General features: G+C 40.8%; 1 protein-coding gene across 1 annotated transcript in view; it reads right to left on the reverse strand.

Moving 5' to 3' along the window:
- Positions 1-21,269, reverse strand: part of IGF1R (insulin like growth factor 1 receptor) — a 272,165-nt gene that overhangs the window by 54,610 nt on the left and 196,286 nt on the right. The window contains exons 3-5 of the mRNA XM_074966524.1: positions 5,862-6,174; positions 2,332-2,477; positions 562-706 (exon numbers count right to left, since the gene is read on the reverse strand). Of these exons, the coding sequence (XP_074822625.1) occupies positions 562-706; positions 2,332-2,477; positions 5,862-6,174 (604 nt within the window). The remainder of the gene's footprint in view (positions 1-561; positions 707-2,331; positions 2,478-5,861; positions 6,175-21,269) is intronic.

Raw genomic sequence — 21,269 nt, forward strand, 5'->3', positions numbered from 1 at the left:
ATATTTTGTTTCTCTGGCTCTAGATAAGGAGAATTAGTTTCATGTGAGTATTTTGAGGCTAGCTCACTTATGAGCAGTTTCCTGCTACACAAGCTAGTTTCAGCCGCACTCCCTTATCTTGCAGTTAGTGACCTGTTATCTTCTTCCAACTGACATTCCATAGACCTCTCTTAAGGATACAACACTAAAACTGCAATGCCAAAAGAGCAATGACTTCTGAAGATGTTCATTTCTGAATGCACTTGAGCATCAAAAAACAGAACATGTCTAATATAACAGAAAATGATGCTTACTAACGTACATCTCCCTAAAAAATCTCTACAAGAGAAAGCAGATAGCATAAATATATCTTTAAAATCTTCATCCCACTACTTGCTTGCAAGAGGATCAAATGAATGATTGTACAATGGTTGTTCAGTAGGAGACAAATACTGCATATTAGTGGAGGTGAAGACTAAATAAATGGTAACAAAATATTCATGGTAAGACTTATTTTCCATGGCTTTCTGCTAAAGCAAAGCTGCCTCTACAAATATTAGTTCATTGTATTTGAACACTTACCCGTCCAACTGTTCCTCTCCCAAAATATATCGCAGATTCTTCAAGAAAGAGAGGGAGACTAGTGCATGGGAATGGCGGATCTTCACATACCCAGTTACTGTTTCTATCAGACCCATAAAATTCTCCAGCTCAGAAGCAATATTGTCTACATTAAAGAAAAGGAAATTAGAGTTCATACATGTTTATCTCAGCATTTTGTTCAATGCATGGTTAGCATATCAGAATAAATATTTATTACATTCAATGCTTTTGCAAACAAAATCAAGATTCATCTTGCTGGAGACCAGCACGTATCGTTATTTACCTATGCAGGCAGACAGGTGGAGCACAAAACAAGGCACTATCAGAACTCCATTTATAACTTTCTTACTGATATGCTTTCCTTTGCATGAATATTCCACACGAGTGCCAATACCAAATTCAGAGCTTTCAACAGCCAACCTTTTGGCAAGACTGAAAAGACTCATGTGCAGTTGTAAATTTAGGCATCTGTGAAACTGCAACTGCTGTTACTCTCGGTGACAGAGGTAAAGCTCATTCATTAGATCAGGCTGAAATGATCAACTGAAGAGCATGGCATCAGACTGGAGGTTAAGAGAAGCCCCACAGAGATACAGTATTATTCTCAACTAACAGCAAGGACACTAATCTCCAAAGCACAGGACTGTCACTGGCAATTTAAAAAACAGAGTAGATATAACTACATCATTTAAGCAGCCATTGCTCCTGGAATGCTGAAGGAATGAAGGTAAAGCCATAACATCCTCATGGAATTAGGCTGACTCAGAGTCAGGTTTTCTACAGCTTGTATAATAGTTACAAGGGTCGTTGTGTAGGAGGCACTCTCCAAAATGGGCAAGGACCGTGGAAGCCGGGTGTTTGCTCCTTGTGCAGGACACTAACGTTTAATTAAGCTCTGTGTGCACAGCTGTACAGCCTGGATATCATGTGGCCAGTTAATCACCTGAAATAACTTTGGAGGGTGTAGATTAGGAATACTCTTCAATTCTTTGAGATAATATCTAAGCATTAAACTAGACACAACTTGCGTCACTGCGTCACAGGAATAAAATTAATTACTTTAGAGAGTGGGTGAGCTGAATGGGTTAACTTAAATAAAAGTTCTTCAGACCATCTCCCTGCAAAAGTTAAGATTCTACTTAAACATGTGAAACACATAATTAAAACAATTCACATACAACTGTTTCCAACCCCCTTGGTTATTAGGGAGCAACCCTGGTATTCATAGGCAATTCAATCTATCTAGCACAGGCACAAAAATTCAAGGCACTCCACCCCACACACTCCTTTGAATGCACAGGGAGGTATATTTCAAATCACCAAGTTTACAATGGTTTTTAAAGCCCAGCATCCGTTGGAATTTTCCCAGCTGATGAATCACTGCTTTGACAAATCGTATCCAGAGTTCATTTACGTTAGGACATGTACCAGATATGACCAACACAGTAATAACGAGTGTTGGGCAGAGCAGTGTTAGAACTTAAACAGGGGTTTTCATTATCTCATGCACGAGGAGGAGAGCTTTGCCATTGGCTAAATACCTGGTCTACAGACATGCCAGAGAATGCCGCCATGTTGAGGATTCCAGCAGAAATCCTTAATGCAGCAGGAGCGCCATTAAAAAGCAAACAATCCTCTTGAAGACCCTGCTTAAGGTTTTTTTGTGTGTGTGTATTGATACACTCAAAGAGCAAATCGAAAGTTAAAGGACCCTCACAGAAGGCTCCACTCAGGAGGAACGTTACTTACTCCCACGGCGGATGTTAATAAGCAGATTCCCCTTGAGGACGGTGCATCCCTGCAACATCTGTGCTGATGTGACAGAATCAATGGTCTTTGTTTTCTCTTCCTCACAGATTTTTGGACAAGGCCCTTCGCAGGGGCTGCAGAACATACTGTTGAGAAGGAAGGGAGACCAGAAATAAACAAAAACACATGGTTCTCAATCCACAACAGACTGCTGCTGCTGCATTGTTTGGAAAGCAAAAACTTCTCTATCTGCAACCTAACAAAACACAAATCTCTCGAACTGGGAGGAAAGTTGCCATTTTTCAGAAGAGGCCCAGCAGAAAAGCAAATATTTCATGCACCCAGGACTCCATGGGTTCTATGAGCAAACATGACCCTCATATATAAGGGCCCTAGGGAAAATGGTTATTAGAGAAATCTCCTAATGAGGTTATTGTCCTAATAAAACGGTGTCACAATTTGTATTTTAAAGGTGGTATCAAAGGACTGGAAAAATTGCTGTAAGGTGCAACTGAGCACAAAACAGAAACCTCAATCTCACCACTCTATCAGTTGCATAGAATATGCTATTCCTAGTCACTTCCTGTCCTAAACTGTTGTGTAGTGTTAATTCTACAAGCCCCACGGCTAGCTGTTAAATTGCTGCCATATTTCACCATCCTGGTAGCTGCAATAGAGTGGTGAGCAACAGGACTCCCCACACACAGTCTGTAAATCAGGGTATGAAATGCTGTGGGACCCCTCTGGATGAAGGGCATTCTAAGTGCAAGTCATTATTGCTGCATTCCTACACTTAGTACAGCGTAACTGAAGGACAAATGTTCAAGAACACAGAAAAAGTCATTGCCCTCTCTCAGACATTGGTGGCTCTCTAAGAAATTCTCTAGCGAACATCTCTGCTAACGAAATTAGGCTGGAGTTTTCACAGGAGCCCAAGGTGGTAAGCCTCCGGTACCTGACTCCCTTAGGCACCTTTGGAAAACTCAAACCTCAGCATGCATATGTAAGAGCTAAAAAGAGAGAGAGAATTCCACAGTGATCTCCTACTCCAGCCCAGACCTGCTGAAATAGCTCAGTAGTAAAACTGGGGCGAGGGCGGGAACGTGAGCACTTACATGAATTCTCCTCCACCCCTTCTCACCAAAGTTTCAAGTTCAGGTCTAGCAAACAGGAACCAAAACAAGGAGAGCTCTATCATAGGCGCTATCCCTCTACTAACCTCAATATGTACGAATGAGCTGCCACCACTGTGACACTATGGGATTGTTCTTCCTTCCAGATAAAATATAACCATCATTCCTTTGTTTTATTTCACCACTTTTCCGTCTTGCATTTGTACTGGTGATTTTTAACTTATATTCACATTATACCTTTTTTTTTTTTTTGGGGGGGGGGGGAGGGAGGAAGGGAGGGGAGAACAGACGACAAGCAAAGGGAAAAAGAAAAGGATACTTGTGGCACCTTAGAGACTAACAAATTTATTACAGCATAAGCTTTCGTGATCTACAGCTCAACCCCAGCTCTGAAAAGGAAGGCCATTGATAGCACACTGGTAAACATTGATTTGTTATTCGTTAACTAAAGGGTAACTGAACCCACTTTCTTCTTCAGCTTGGAGAAACATGTGCACTGATGTAATGGAAGAAAGGAGCTTTCATTTCTTAGTCATGAGCTCCTATTTCAAATGCTACAGAATAATGTGCTTAAGAGCTGAAGACATGTAAGAGGCATTCAACTAAGGGTACAAAGAATGCTAGAAACACCTCATTTGCAACTGTTGGTTAATACCAGCTCTGGGAAACTGGGGGACAAAACATTCACTGGCCTTGAGTTATGCCTTTCCGCCTTTGCAGCTGAACACAAAACTATGATAAGATAAGCTGTGTCTATACTGTTTTATGAGCGTGTTTTTAAACAGCCACTACTAGAAGCTCAGGCCAGACAACAGGGAAACAGTTTCTCAGGTAAACATCTGGCTTCAAGCTAGCAAAGAGTAATACTGTTTGCATCTAAATGGGAACTGGAAATTTTCCTAGGAAGATGTTTGTTTGGACGATACTCTCTCGTTCTCTAGCTTTATAAAGCAAATAGTGGAGATTTCCACCCCTTGAACAAAACTAACCTGCACAAATAAAGGTAAAACTATGATACAGACCATTTATATGGAGACATTTTTCAATGCAGTACTAAGAATTCCTCTATATTAGCAATTAATAGGAAATAACTGTTCTTAGTGCCACTGGGTGGGCAACTAAGATTGTTGCCTTGCCCACTGGCAAAGTGAGCAAACCAACAACATATCTATCACTCCAAGTTCTTTAAATTCCAGGAATATGACTAACAAACATCAGAGTAATATTCCTGTAAAAAAACAGTTCCCCACAACAGTCAGTCAGTCAAAAATACCCAATTCACGACCATGAAAAACATGTCAAGGACTGTGAAATCAGACCTCCCCTATGAAATCTAGCTATTGGAGGGGAGGAGACAGGGTAGGGCTGGGTGCGCCCCAGCTAGGGTCTCTACCGTGCACAGAGATCCAGCTGCTAGTCCTGGCCGTGCTGGAGAGGGACGGGATTTCCTCTTCCCCTGCATGGTCGCTCTTGGGGCGAGCTCAGAGGTTCCCGGAGGTGGGGATGTGTCATCTCCCCCGTGCTGCTGGGAGTGCCCCAGCCAGGGGCTCCAAGCTGCTCGTCCCGGCTGGCCTGGGGAGGGACAGGACCTTCCTCCTCCCCTGCACAGCTGCTTTGGGAAGAGGGGGCAGGGGGCAATCAGATCCACCTTTGGCTATCTCCCCCAGCTGCAGGAAGCTCAGCTCTGGAGGCAGCAGAGAAGTGAGTGTGGCAATGCTGCAACCCCCAATAACAGCTTTGCAACCCCAACGATCCCCTTTTGGGTTGGGACCCCCACCGTTACATTATCATGAAACTGCAAATGTAAACATCTGGAAATGTGAAACTGACTAATTTAAAATTCTGGGGCCATGAAATTGACCAACATGGACCGTGAATTTGGTAGGGCCCTAGTCATAAAATAGCATGGCAGCTACTGTATTACTTCTCTGAACTGAGGTAGTGTTGGCATTTCCAGGAAAAACATGGTGAACCAGAAAATGCAGAGACCTAAAGGCTGCAATGAACGTGACTGTACATAAGAGACGTGCACAGAAAAGTCAGAATGTCAGTGAACAACCAGTTAACATGAGAAACAAAACTACTTTTATAATCTGCTCTGTGTGGCAATGCTCTCCAAGAGCAGAATCTCCTTTCCGTTGATTAATGGCATCTCTTCAACATCTCCATCCCGCCCACCTTATTGCCATTTTCACTGGGCTATTGTCTAGTTTAAAGGCGTCATCCTCATGGTGTTGACCATACTATCTCCACTGATGCCAGCGGGAGACCAAGATTCTCAGCACCACCTGGGATCAGGCCCTTAGACAGTTAATGCCATGGAACCGGGGGATTATCTTTCTAAAACCACGCAGGGAATTATATGAATAATAATGCAAGCTTGTGTATTCCCTTTACCTTTGGCTCCCGTTGCGTATGAATCCAGAAGGACATTCTGCCATGCACTCGTCATTGTGGATCACAAACTTCTCATAGTCACTTATCTCTGTAGCAGGGACTTTGGAACAGAAGTCTCTAGTTACGCAGCGCCAGCCTTCAAACTTGTAGGTGTTCGGTGGGCAGGTGGGCACGCAGATTCCTTCGTAGTAATAATTGCGGCAGGCCACACAAGCCGTGTTGTTGTCGGGCGCAGTGCAGCTCCCCAAGCACTCGGGATGGCAACATTCATTTTGGTCTGTGCAAGCCCGTTTGCCACAAGCGCTGGGGCACACTGCAAAGAAAGAGTAAGGGAAGACTGAACAACTGGCCTTTTAAAAATATAGAGGAGATTAAAAGCAGCAATGTAAACACTCTGTGAGCTCATATCCCCTTGGGTCTAGAGCAACCCTTGAAAACTTTGACACTTGGGAGGCTGGCAAAGTAAATTTCATTTTCTCAGAGTTTTCAAGTCGCCTGGAGATATCTTTCTCCCAGATTTACATTAAAATATGAGCCAGTGAAGTAATGAGGAAAACTGTTGAAAGCAATGTCAACATAAGGATAACAGAAACAACTGAGGACTGGAACCCATTTGATAGCCCTGGTATTATGGTTACATTTTTGAGTGCTGACTTATTGTTTTTGAGAGGGTTTTTTGTCTTTCCAAATTGTATTTCAAACTGGTCTTTTATTGGCAACAAAAAAGCTCCCTTTAAACAACTTAATTACATTCGTACAATAATGCACTGCGATACTGCAGCACTCATGGCTAGGTTGACCCCACTGTAGCATCCCTATGTTGCTTATGTATGCAGAATTGGATTTAATAAAGTACAGATGCTACACATCATATATGGTGGACTCACAGACTTCTTATTTTTCCCCTGAAGAGAGTGCACTTCCACCCTATCTACAAATATCGGACTAGTAGGACATAAATTCGCGAAAAGCATATTTATTTAAAAACTCATTAATCTGCAGGTGTGGGCACTGGGTTTGGAAAAAATGAACGAAGAGCAGGATCTTCAAGAGACAGCCTTACTATTGTTACATCAAAAGAAGCAGCAGCATTTATATTTATGTAACAACAACACTTTGATTACAATGTTTTATGGCCTTTAAGCCAGGCTAGCTACATGCCAGAGGCTCTGTAAACAAACACAAGATAGGAAATCTGGTTTTCATTAGGTAACTGTTTTCCACTTTCTAACTTAGCTAAAAAACAGTATCAGGAACAGCAGCATAAAACAAAAGTTTCAGTAGTAGGACTGCAGTGGAGCCCAAGCAAATCAACAGAAGAAACTTTAACCAAACTACATGACTAGAAAGAGTACAACCAGACACGCAGAGAACACTGTACGTGACAAGGATGCAGCATCCACCCAACAATAGATACGGAGAAATTCCCAAGATGATGTACCAGATTCTACTCCATCCTGTATATTTCTCTTTTCCCCTCCCTCAAATCTGCTGCACATTCTGCTCGGTTGTAAATTAAACTACAGTTTATTTAGGAAGAGAAAACTACATTCAACCCGTGCAGGATAGTTCAGAATTTCTTTTTTCCTAGAGCTTTGCACACAACATGATCTGTGAAACTTTATCTGCAAATTTTCAGCTTACAAATAAAGATGTTTTACCATATTGAAAAATGTCTGAACCCAAGAGGTGATCTCACTTTTCGATTGTATGTACTTTGGGATAAGAGGCCATGTTTTCCAACGTGTTTGTACAGAACCCACCACAATAGAGCCCAATCACAACTGGAGCCACTGGGCACAACTATAATATAAATAACAGACAACAATACAAAATAAAAATTTGTTGCACAACCCCTCACTTATTTCTTCAGGATTTAGACACTGTATGCCAAGCCTTGGCTATGACGGAATATGTACTGTCAGCTTTAATGTACGGTTCTACTCTGAAAAGTTTATCTGTAATAGTGGCATTGTGGGATCCCATGTTTATACTCTCAATGGTCTCTGCATGAAATATGCTCGAGTTTACAGATTTCCCCCCCCCCCCCCCCCCGAATTGCCAGACCTAAACATTTAGCCTGGGATCCAAGGGCTAAGCTGGGTTCTTTCTAGTTCATGAATTAGCACCAGGAATACTGATTCTTCAGGGAAAATTCTATCCTCACTTATTACCTGTGCAACCTCGGGGCCTGTCTACACTGGCACTTTACAGCGCTGCAACTTTCTCGCTCAGGGGTGTGAAAAAACACCTCCCCTAGTGCAGCAAGTTTCAGCCCTGTAAAGCGCCCGAACAGACAATGCACCATCACTGGGAGCTGCCCCCTCCCCACGCCCTGGAGGTGGGGTTTTTTAAGAGCACTGGGAGAGCTCTCTCCCAGCGCTCTGCCACAACCACACAAGCCACGTTAAAGCACTGCCGCGGCAGCGCTTCAATGTTCCCAGTGTAGACTAGCCCCCTCGTCTTCAAGTTATGCCCTCTGTGATACCCATTGCTTTCAATGGGTTTCCAAAGGAGAAACGAATGGGAACTTAATAAACTTGCTGTTGACGCTCAGCATCAGACAGAGCTCTCGCCTGCACAACGGCTCTGCAGTGCTAACAGGAATAAAACACAGTAAGAATGTATTTTAGTCGCTATGCAGGCAGGTAGGACTCAAGACATACAGAGAGAGGTGTCATTTTTACAGTCACTTCTCAAAGTTAAAAAAAAAAAAAGACTTCAGTACAAACATCATTGGTATTTATAATGAAAATGCTGATGGGGTCTTCACTGCAGGGGAGCTTGTGGACACCACCACCATTAGCATAAGAAAGCTGACTATGAATGTCTCAATGGAAGGTACTCCTTAAGATGGCATTTCAATTCTGCCTAAATTACACTGTAAAAGGGAACTTCGATTCTGTATATGCAATATTTCTGACTCCAGACCAAAATGTATCCCACAATAGATTCCTCTTAAAAGAAAGGACAGCGATGAAGAGACCATTATTGATAAATGATGCAAAACCTTTTAATACATCCAATATGTATTTTCTGCAGGAAAGACAAATAAAATAATTGCCTTACACTAAAAGGTAAAAACAAGAAATAAAAAAAATTACTACTTGTGTACACTGACTGTAGATGAATGATATATAGTAGAACTCAGGGTTACGAACCCCTTGGGACTGGAGGTTGTTCAGAACTCTGAAATGTTCGTAACTCTGAACAAAATGTTATGGTTCTTTTAAAAGTTTACAACTGAACAGTGACTTAACACAGCTTTGAAACTTTACTATGTAGAAGAAACATGCTACTCCCCCCCCGCCTTTTTTTTTTTAGTAGTTTATGTTTAACACAGCACTGTACTGTATTTGCTTCCCCCCACCCCATCGCTGCTGCTGCCTGATTGCGTGCTTTTAGTTCCAAAGGAGGTGTGTGGTTGACTGGTCAGTTCATAACTCTGAGGTACTAGTGTAACTTGAACAAGGATAAAAGCCTGTGGTTTCTGGAGTGGTGTAAATGCAACACCGATGCCAGCCTTGTTTGAGACTGCTGTAAACTGTGCCTCATTTTAATGTATAAAAATATTAAGAATATTCAGGATTATTGAGGGAGTTCTTGAAAAACCCCAGGCCATATGGCTCATCAGCAGATGGAATGCTGTTCAGCGTGGGTGCCAAAACTTAGATTTAGTGTGTTAACTAGGTTTCCAGTTCACAATCCTGCTAAGAAAAAACGCCTCCATGACCAAGGTTCATGATTAGATTTATCAAAGCAGAGCCACGTGATTTTTGTTCTTAATTGGACAGAGACATTTACCAAAAACAAAGGCTGTTGCATAAACAGTGCAGATAAATATAGTATAAAGAGGTCTAAATTATTTCACTCCAGGGGAAGGACCTTCTCATTTCCTCAATTCTTTTGTCATTCATGGATAAACTGGCATATGAACAGGATTCCCCCCACATCTCATAGCTGATCCACCGAACCTTATCAATGAAGGTGATAGTTGAAGCATGCAAAACCACACAAATGTACAAGACAAAGATGTAAACAGTAACACGGGTATACAAGTTTTTCAAACTTAACATGACTGGGAAGAAAAATATAGTAAAATGTTAACTAAAATTACAAGTTTTTTAAGACCAATTTGTCAGATGGCCAGAAAGCTACGATTCCATAACCAAGAGGGCAACTTTGGCTAAAAGCCCATCCTAATTCAGTGGTGAAAAGAATGCAGCAATTAGAAACAAAAAATACAATTGGGGGAAAAGAAGGAAAGGGATAGCATTCAATATTAATTGATGAGAGAATCTAAAGACATCAGGGAAAAATCCATGGCTGGCAGGATGAAGGACAATAAAAAAAGAGGGTTTGTTGTTTGTTTTTTTAAAGTACATTGGGAACAAAAGCTGTAGCAACGTAGGGTGACCAGATGTCCCGATTTTATAGGGACAGTCCTGATATTAGGGGCTTTTTCTTATATAGGTGCCTATTACCCCCCACCCCCATCCCGATTTTTCACCCTTGCTATCTGGTCACCCTATAGCAGTGTTTCCCAAACTTGGGATGCTGCTTGTTCAGTCCCTCGGCCCACACTGCTTCCTGCAGCCTGCATTGGCCGGGCACAGCGAACCGCGGCCAGTGGGAGCCGCGATCAGCCGAACCTGCGGACACGGCAGGTAAACAAACCGGCCTGGCCCGCCAGGGGCTTATGCTGACTGGCCGCGTGCCAAAAATTGCTGATCCCTGGTATAGTCCCACCAGTAGCTGGAGATGGCAAAATTGTTGTTAATGATACATAAAAGGAAGAGATGTTCCATAAATATTTGTGTTTTGTATTTGGAAAAAGGGAGGAGGAAATACTTGGATCACATGAGGATGAAGTGCTTTCCAGTCCATTAGTAACTAAGGAGAACATAAACAACATCTGCTAAATATAAGCACTGTTAAATCAGCAGTCCCGGACACTTGCACACAAGATTACTAAAAGAGTTGGCTAAGGAGAATTCTGGCCAGCTGATATTAATTTATAATAAATATTGGAATACCAGGGAAATTAAAGATGATGGGAAAACGGCTAATGTTGTGCCAATATTTAAAAAGACCACCAGGAGGCTGGTTGAAATAAATAGCCTGAAATCAACAATGGGCAAAATAATGGAAAAGCTGATCCAGGATTCAATTGATAAGGAATTGAAGAACACAAGTATAATGTCAGTCAAAATGATTTTATGGAAAACAGGCCTTGGCAAACAAACCTGATATAATTCTTTGATGAGATTACAAGTTTAGTTGATAAATGTAACTGTGTATATGTCATATACTCAAAAATTTAGGGGTCACAGTAGACAAACAAATGAACATGAGCTCCTAGTGTGGTGCTGTGGCAAAACAAACTAGTGGGATCCCTGGATGTAGAAACAAGGGTAGTGAGGAAAAGTAAGGAGGTGATTTTACCTCTGTATACAGCACTGGAGAGACCAATACTGTTTACAGTTCTGGTGTCCATATTTTAAAAGGGGATGTGGAAAAATTCAAGAGGATACAGAACAGAGTCACAAAAATTATCTGAGGTCTGGAGAAAATGACTCAATGAGAGAGAGAGAGCTCAATCTCTGCTGAGCTTATCCAGAAAACGATGGCGAGATTATTTGATTAGAGTGAATAACTGCCTTCATGGGAAGGAAAATACTGGGCACTAAACAGCTCTTTAATCTAGCAGAGAAAGGCATAACATGAACCACTGGGCTGGAAGTGAGAGCCAGACAATATCACATTAGGAATAAGGCACTAATTTTAACACTGATTAACTACTGGAACAAACTACCAAGGGAAGTGGTGGATTCACTGTCTCTTGATGTCTTCAGATCAAAACTGGATGACTTTCTGGAAGACATGCTGGAACCAAATACAAGTTACTAGGCTCAATGCAGTGGTAACTGGGTGAAATTTAATGGTCTGTGATATGCAGGAGATCAGACTAAATGTTCTAATGTTCCCTTCAGGCCTCTGAGAAGTACTTGAGTGATGCATTAATTTATTGTCAGCCACTTAATTGGGGTCCCTAGTGTCCAACCTCCTGTAATAGGTTTTGTTTTAAATCATGACACCTGTTAACAGCCAGCCACCCTCCTCCTCCTCAACTCTGAAAAGAATTCTGCAACCAATATACTTGCTGTGTGAACTGCTAAGCAGCCAGCACACTTCCCAAAATTGGAAAGCTTTGGAAGAGAAAGCCAATCTACTCCCCAAAAATGTCATTCAATACAGAACTTTGGTATAGAACAAAACAAAGAATCACAGTAAATGTTTACTTCTCCTAGCCTTTCCCTTTCACTCAAAGAAATTTGAGAGAAAAGGCATTTCCAAGTCAACAAAATACATGAGTTTTTCTAAAATAGTGTCTCATCAGTCTGATCACTATGCATACAACATGGAACTGACACCACTCAATTTAAAGTTACTTGTTCTGTGAACAACTTCTATTTACACCTATTGGGGTATTACTTTACAGAAAGCCAAGATAAGTTATAAAACATTCTGATTTGAGGATTCACCACTCCCAACCAACCCCCTCCCCCCCCCCCCCAAAAAAACAAATGAAAAAAACCAGACAGATGCAAGGCTGGAAAAATCCTCAAGACATACAGCTTAGCACACTACTCTTATTTAAAAAAAAAAAAAAATTAATGCAGCTCCTTTTTGGATTGTTTAGCTTTTTAAAAGTAGCAGTAAGTTCTCCGACATCCAATATCTCAAGCTTTTTGAAGTGTACACTAAGCTAAAGCTCTCAGAGATCACTTTCTGAGAGTTCTGACATCATGGCTGTTTTACAGTTTGGACAGACTAAGTGTTCTTATCATTTCCAAGACGCCATGACTTCAGCACTGCTGAAATAGAGCAATCGGGTGAATAAACAGCCAGTCACAGGGAGTGAAAATGCAGCAAGTGGAGGAAGACTGCTTGGCAAATGCAGGCCCTAGCCTCTGCCAAGGCTGGCGTCATGCCAGCTGCACGCAGGACAGCAGAAGGTTGCCAAGTGTAGGATAAGTATTTTTTTTAAAGATTCTTTCTCTCCTTGTAAAATGATATTCAATCCTTCCTTTCTTTTCTCTCTCCCTTTTTTTTTAAAAAATCCATCCAAGTAAGAACAAGAATGTAGTTTTGAACAGGGACTGAGGAGGAAAGAACATTTTATCCCAGGCAACCCTTGTAAAGATTAGCTGTCAAAATCTATCAATCAAGACAGAAAGGCAGGTAGTTTTTGAATGTTAATTTCTATAAATGACAGGGTTTAAAAAAAAAAAAACACCCCAGCATTAACTTTAGAGAGCATTTCAAAGAAAAACTGGCTTTTAAATGTAGCAAAGAGAGCACTCGGGAGACATTCGTGCCTTTTACCTGGTGTGGTGATAGCTAACCAGAGATGACAGGGACGTTACCCAGAAAACCCACTTCCAGTGATTCACAACCAGGGCCGAACCTCAAATCTAGCATGTAAATAAGTCGACATACTCATTATATACACGCAATAACGTGTTCCAGCACAAAACCATGGGTACAGCATCTCCAGAAGAGGGAACATTTTTGCTTTAAATAGCTATGCAAGAGCATGATCTGGTTACAGCAACACACTTTTTGCCTTGTTAATTTTTTTTCCCTTCACCAAAGTGACTAAACCAGACACTTGTCTCAGGAAAAATCCACAGACAGGGAAGTGTCACAACACCAGGCACCCATATGCTAAACAGATTCCTTTCCTTTCTGGTAAGTAAGGCACAATTCAACACTGTCTGAAATTACCTGCCAAGGTCTATTTAAAGGTTTCTCTCAAAACCATGCTGTTGCAATGAATTATGAGTGATTACCTCCTCCCTCTTCAAATCCCCAGTTTGCATACAACCGTCTCCACTTGCAAAATATTTGGAACGGTCCATACAAACTCTAGGCCAAGTAGTAAGATGAGGGCATTCAGTCTACAGCCTGTGAGTTATATTTGACTCAACTTCATTCCACTGAGAACCATATGTTTCCGTGTTTATGTTCTGGTTGTTACCAGCCTGATTTTATCCTACAAACCTTTTTAAGGATTTTCAGACTATTCTGAAGTTGTCCCAGGCAGCACCTTCCTCCTCCTGCACCAGTTCCATTTCAGTACAATTACATCCAGTCGCCTTCTGTGCAAGGTAGTTTTGTCAGAGTTATAATGTGCCCTATGACCTGAATAAAGCGTGTATATGCATGGAAACATCCCAAATTCCCACAAATTATCAACTTGTGAGCAGAAGCAGTCTGAAATAAGCACGCATTTACATTCCCTTTAAAAGCAATATTTTTTTAAAAAAATCAAATATTCAACAACAGTAAGCATGCTGGAAAGTTGAACACCCTTTATGGCCAACAGCAAAACCATATTAAAAATTATTTGGATTGCCCCGTAGCCTAATGGAAGTGCTCAGGTCCAATTATAGATTCCAGTTTCTCTTTCCCTATATAATAGAAGTGGAAGAGGAACTGGATATAGGGTTTAAAAAAGTCTAGCATCACTCAACAATAAGATTTTTTCTTTAAAAGAGCTCTAAGTTCTCCCTTTGACTACAAGTACAATATGGCAGCCATGAATCGAGGCCAATGGTGTGGAGAGGAAATGTGCATTACCTGGAATTCCATTCATTAGCATGAACATCTTGCCAGAACTGCTGCAAGGATACGTGCACCACCCTGCACAATGTCACCAATGTCACTCATAGTCCTCCTCCATGATATTATCTTCCCTTCCCCTCTCAGAGTAGCTTTTAGTAATAAGATAACTTCAAAGGGGTGTAGTCATCAGATAATCATGCCTTTGAGTAATCGGAGGCTGTTTGCTATGGCTCATAATCCCACAAAAGTACAAATGCCTCACAAAAACAATATCCTTCATCTTGCCTAAAAATAAGGGACAGTTAGCTCTGGGGGAAAAAAAAAAGATTCTCTCAATTAAACATAGATTTCCACTAGCGGAATGACTGTGATGACTCTGTTAGCTTGCTTTTCTAGCAGACTCTCTAGCTCCTCACCACAAACCCACATCAAACCTGCTACATGGGAAAGACATCAGGCTTCCAAGCTACAGTAAGAAACGACACGTGCCTGTTAATCCCATTTTATTTTGTCTGAGTGACCAGAGTATTCAGGCACACTGGCTGGCATAATAAACCTACCAATCCCTTGGGAATCCCGCAAGTGAGGCGTTCGGAGTTGTTACGAAGTTCCAGGAGCAGTATGGCAACTCAGCTCATATTTACAAATTGAAACGAACTGAAATCTAAGTGATGAAAATAGCTATTACACGACAGTCAGAAGAAACCAGTATGTAGCACATATAAGAAAAAGCCTCAAATATCGGGACTGTCCGTATAAAATGGGGACATCTGGTCACCCTACCAATAAGGCTCACAATGGCATGCACATGAGAGAGAGAAAAAAAACTAGTCACTTCCCATGCCAGAACAAATCAGTACCCACACAAACTGAACCAAGGCACATATGCAAGCATATACTGGGTTTCCTCGCCAATTCTACTCTATCTACAATACAGGGAAACAAGTTATTTGGGAATGTTTTATGTTGACTGCTACACTGCTCTATACACATTTCCTCCACAAGGAAGAGTGAAATTTCCTACTGAAAAGGTGAGCCAGAACACTAACCAAGACATCAGCATGGATGAAAACAGGACTTTGTACAAAGAGAAATCAACACTTATCCTCACGGGAAAGCTGCTCACAATTCGATTTAAAATCTACTAACACCCCTAAATAAACACCTGAAATTCCAGAAATGACTCAGGAACTGTGGACTCAGAATGGGTGGCTAACTCCCAGATACGCCACAGACATGCCCAAACAGTGCAAGGGAAAAAAATGACTACAGCAAAACATCTCTAAACTGAACTAAACAAGCTGAAGGGTGCACGAGGAAAAAGGATATCATTTATTGGGATCCAAGTTGCAAGCAATATATATTTGTGGGGTTCTAATTTTTTGAAGTAAAGATTTGTCTGACTTTCTTTCAAATGCTGCAGGTGGCAAGAGACACACTATTTCATGAATATATAGCAAGCGAACAGAATATAAATCAGTCACCAGCTGGCAAAATCCCAGCTGGAGAGAGGATACCACTCTCATTCCAGATTTATTTTAAAGGAGGAAGAGGGCTTTGATAACATTATCAAACTGACCTAAATTATGTAGTTCTTTTGATGCTAGAAAGAAAAAAAAAGAAATGTTATATTGTAGAGAAAAGGTCACCAACTCAGACATTCTCTACTGCTTTCATTTCAGAGCATTCACTACATGCATGAACAGGAGTAAGATACGCTAATGGACTTAATCTTTATGGAACTAAGTGACATAAATGAAGTTTGATACAATTTAGAAAGTGACAGATTTCCTCTGGGGGGAAAAACCAGGAATAATGCCAACTACTGTATAAGTGAGAGAACTTTCAATAAAACTACAAGTGTATATACACCATGAGGGTGTATATGTTACAAAGATTTTATTGTCATGCAGCTGAGAGAGCCACATTGATAACAGCACTCCTGTTCATTTGGTGGGTGACGAGGAATAAGGACAATAGAGAGTAGCAGAAAATAATAGCAGTCAAAGTTGTTTTAGGTCCCACCGACAGAGCAATTTTTTTTTTAAACCTGGCCACTCGTTTGACTAGTGGAACAGCAGGGTTAAAAGCTGGCTTGATATCTCAGAATAAGTTGTCTTCAAAATGAGACGCAAGATGTGAAAGACCCAGAGAGAATATCAAGAAGAGAGAGAGAGAGAGAGAGAGAGTTTGTTTTCCTAAATTTAATTATAAATTGCTACTGGTTTGTAAGGAGAGAAGTACATTTTCAGCTATAAATCATCCAAGTGATGCAGACGTAACTGATATACAAACTGATGTGAGCTTTTACAACACTTAAGGAGAAAAGAATGTACCAAATAACATGTACGTGTATAGAAAATATTTCCCCTTAATTGCAAGAAATGGGAAGAACGGTGACCGTATCTTATGGGAAATAGAAGGCTGAACTCTTGATAATCATGCAGAACGACGTAAGAGTGGCCATACTGGGTCAGACCAATGGTCCATCTAGCCCACTATCCTACTTTCTGACAGCGGTCAGTGACAAATGCTTCAGAGGGAATGAACAGAACCGAGTAATTATCAAATGATCTATCCCCTGTTGTCCAGTTCCAGCTTCTGGCAGGCACAGAAAGATAGAGCTATTTCTTGAATGAGTTGGGGAATAATTTTCTGTTCTCAATCTTGCTTCCATTATAAATATAGACAAAGAAGAAAATCACCCTGTGTTCACAAGACCTTCAAGCAATCTGAATACAACATGCTGATAGTTTCTTCATTCTTTTTTAATATAAATTCACTGGCATAGTTGACAGAAAGAAGAGGAGGGAGAAAACTGCTGAAATTCTATCATCAGAATGAGTATATTCTCACACACTAAATTGATGTGGATTGAACTGGTCCAGAAGGAGAAAGGACAAGGCTGAATTTCCTCCTCAGACTTAATGCCAATCTTCTAACTTTATGGTCCTTAACTGTGGCTGTTTGAGTTGTTTAAGCAGGGTCTGTTTCTCCATCCTACAAAACTAAAAAAAAAACTGTCTGGAGTGGCTCAGTACCATGAGTGCCTGCCTGCCTAAGGGCAGATACCCCAAACTGGTGGTATGTTCCATCATTAGATTTCACCAACCCAGTATCAAATGTGAACTCCTGAATCACTGTATCAGTTTTACCACCCAGTTACAGACAGTCCGCTGAGACTCTCCAGTCTATCCTACCACCCAGGCAAGACAGACTTAGTAATAATTGTCACTTCCACCAAAAATCTCAAAATATTCAGATTGCTTCCAGTCCCAGGAGACCAGTCACTTACCCCAGGTCACTTAGTCTTATATCAAAGACAACACCTATAGTCAGTTCCGTAATAAACTAGAACAAAGAACTAAAAGTTATTTGCAGGTTAAAGCAAGCAAACATATACACACCAATGAGTTGCCATCTAAATGCTAAGAGTGACAGAGTTGCAGTGATCTGTCAATTTGAAATGTCTTTCAGGGCAAACCCAGGGTTGACTCTGGGGGATCTCTTGCTTCAATTTAGACTCTCTGGCCCTGTGAGAGTTCAAATAGATGAAAAATTTTCTTGTAAAAGATAAAACAGGTCACATTTAGTCTTCCAGTCCATGAGATGAGCTCCTTTTCACATAGCATTTCCAAGGCTTGATAGGGCCATTCACCAATTCTTTGCGTTGCAATGTTCTCTAACAGCCCCTTTAATCTAGGTATGCCTCCTCTAGGGAGTGGAGAAGGGGGTGGTAGAGGTGATGACAATTCCCGTTCCTGGGTTCACCAGTACAGAGCAAACATTTTCAAAGTTATAACGCAAAAATTACATATTTTCCTATAGCATGGAATACAGACATTGCAAGTGAGATTAATGCATGCAGCAGCTTACAAGACTTTCATAGAGTCTAAACACTAAATACATTTTTATAAGACTAATTCCTATATTGAACAAAACTAACAGGTGAGGTGGTTTGGTTTCCAGCTACGAATTTATCAGTTCTTAGTTAACACCTATGGCCTTGGCCAGAGCTGGCACTTGATTTACCAGCATCACAGCATCAAAAGAACAAGATGGCCGGAATGCCTATCATTTGGAGCAGGGAGCCTATTTGCACATCCTGAACAAAGCTTTCATCCCTGATAAAAGACACTGGACTAAGAAAGCAAGCGTTTCAATTTGCATGCATCCTTGAGAGACTTCTCTGATAGATTCTCACCCACTCCGAATAACTCCCACTGAAAAGAGCATTAATGATTATAAAGATGTGTGTTTGTTCACATCTTTGATTTTTCTCCAGCGTTCTCTGATATACGTGCCCTTTAGGCCCCAGAGAAGGTAGTTATGGCTAGGATTATTTAGTATATTATCATTTGCAGCCAATCCGGCTAATAAATGAAAGCAGCTCAAATTGTATTGTGAATTTTAATTTGCTTAGAGAATCAGGATTCTAGATTTAAGGAATTGACTTGGATTCTGGTATCCCGTCTTGAATGTTTCCCACAAAAGATTTCTGATTCTGGTTCTGAGTGGCATGTGAAATCTGCAAGCAATACATACTTATCCCACTCCAACAGCACAAAATACTTCAAGGGAAAAATAAGAAGTCATTTGGGATCCCTCTCATCTCCAGCATTCCAAAAAGGTATTAGACTAGAGCTGGTAGAAAAATTTCTGCCAAAACTGTTTTGACGAAAAATTGGGTTATGGACAAAATTAAGTTTTTCACAAAAGAGGCAGCTTTCCAAGGAAATTTTCAATATTTTCTCAAAATACTGAAGTATTGTTATTCAAAATACTGTCTCACTGCCTCAAGGGAGTTATAATGTGGGTGCCTTATGCACCTATTCTCCTTTTTTGGGATGGGAACTCCAGATGGACTACATCTCCCATAATGCACCATGGTCAGGGATCGTATGGCATGCCTCCCTCCCTTCACCTGAAGGGGAGAAATTGATGTATCATGAGAGATTTAGCCTGGCCAGAGAGGAGAATGGGCATATAAAGCCCCTGAACTACAACTTCCATGAAGCACCGTGGTGTGATTATTTATGAAAATATTTCAGTTTATGATATTTCACCAAAATATAAACATTTCTCTGTGGATTTTTTTTCTTTGACAAAAATGAAAAAAGTTGGTCAAAATTTTTCACAGTAAAAATCTTACTTTCCAACTAGCTCTAAATACCACCTCAAAACTGGAGCTCTGGGTGTGGGGGAGCACTTCATCTTTTTGCTGCTGACCCCGTCTATCATACTGAAGGAATGGTCTCTGCTGAAAGAGAGGTCAAAATCATGGAAGACTAGAAAAGCTAGGCAGAAGATGTGGTGGAAATACAAGATAGGCCTCAACTTGTCCCCTGATCTAACCACTAGATAACATTGCCTCATTCAGGGGCTATATTTAGACAGCTGCATCTGTAGAAATTTCTTCTCTATACAGGATAAAAGCACTGCAGATCTTCTGCACTGCTGATTACACAATTAAATATAATGAAGAAGGATGCCACCCTTTTCTATTGCCACCACCCAGAAGATGCAAGTGTGGATAATATAGTCACACTTAATATATAATACACAAACTACGTATGCACGCACACACCCCCGTTAGGTATATATTGCATCTTACTACGTACATCCACATACATATGCTTTTGAGGAAACAAAGAGGGAAAAAAACATTTCTACTGTGATTTTAAAATCATAGCATTGTTTCTGGCTTCCTAAATCCCTTCCTGTATTGAAGATTCACCACCAGATTAGGGAGAGCCAGACAGAATTTTTGATGGCAAACGAAGAACAGTTAAGCTGTATCTGACAGGAAATCTACTCTGCAGCACAGCTAATGCAGCAATGCTCAGTGGCTGCTGTGAGGCCAGCAAAGGCATCAGATGGTGTTTACAAAAGAAAAGAAAAAGGAATTTGTATTTTGAAAGTTGATACTTACGTTAAAAAAAAAAAGGCCGTTTTCCTCTGTTTTCAAGCAAGAGCTTCATGCTTGTCATTTTCCCTCCAGTACCTTTTTTGTTAGATCGAGTTGCACTGACATAAACATATAAAAATAAAGTTCCTTATACCATCCATGGCAGATACTTACATGGATGGTCTCAAAAAAGAATATTCTTTTCACATACTAAAAAAATTATACAGAGTTATTTTAAATTCAGATCTGTTTGTATATTCCTTATAAGTTTATAAAACTCTCACTGTCCTTCCATGACTAACGAAAGTGGAATTGAGAGAGTATTCTATATTTATAACTCGTCTGGTTGCTCATGCTTATGGCCCTATTTCCACTCACTGTTACTGTACACAGAGCTATGTGAGGTATTGTGGGTTCCCAAACTTCACTGATTTCCTAACAAGGCAGGCCTGTGTCCCGGAGGAACAAACTGGGGGCTGTTTCGTCCAAGTGGAGTTCAAATTCAGAGGGAGAGGCCCTGAGTTTTGTGGGTTTGGCAGCTCCTCTTAAAACTGGTATTAGAGACCATTTCTGGGCAATTACATGCCTAACTGGTGTTGGACTATGTATCAATGCTACTGATACATCATTACAGTACAGACACATTTACAACCCAACACTGTACAGCTGTTGCTACACACTTCACCTTTTCATATTTATTTTAGCAGAGCAGCTTCAATGCTTCATCAAGCAGATTTCTCAGTGAGTGAAATTTCACAAACACCAAAGCACTGGATACAACCAAAAGTGGCTTTAAAAGAGTATGAAGGATTCACAGGCCTTTCAAAACACAACACAGAACTTACATGGCCCTCATCACCATAGCATCT

Source organism: Natator depressus, chromosome 10, assembly GCF_965152275.1.
Source record: "Natator depressus isolate rNatDep1 chromosome 10, rNatDep2.hap1, whole genome shotgun sequence".
Lineage (NCBI taxonomy): Eukaryota > Metazoa > Chordata > Testudines > Cheloniidae > Natator > Natator depressus.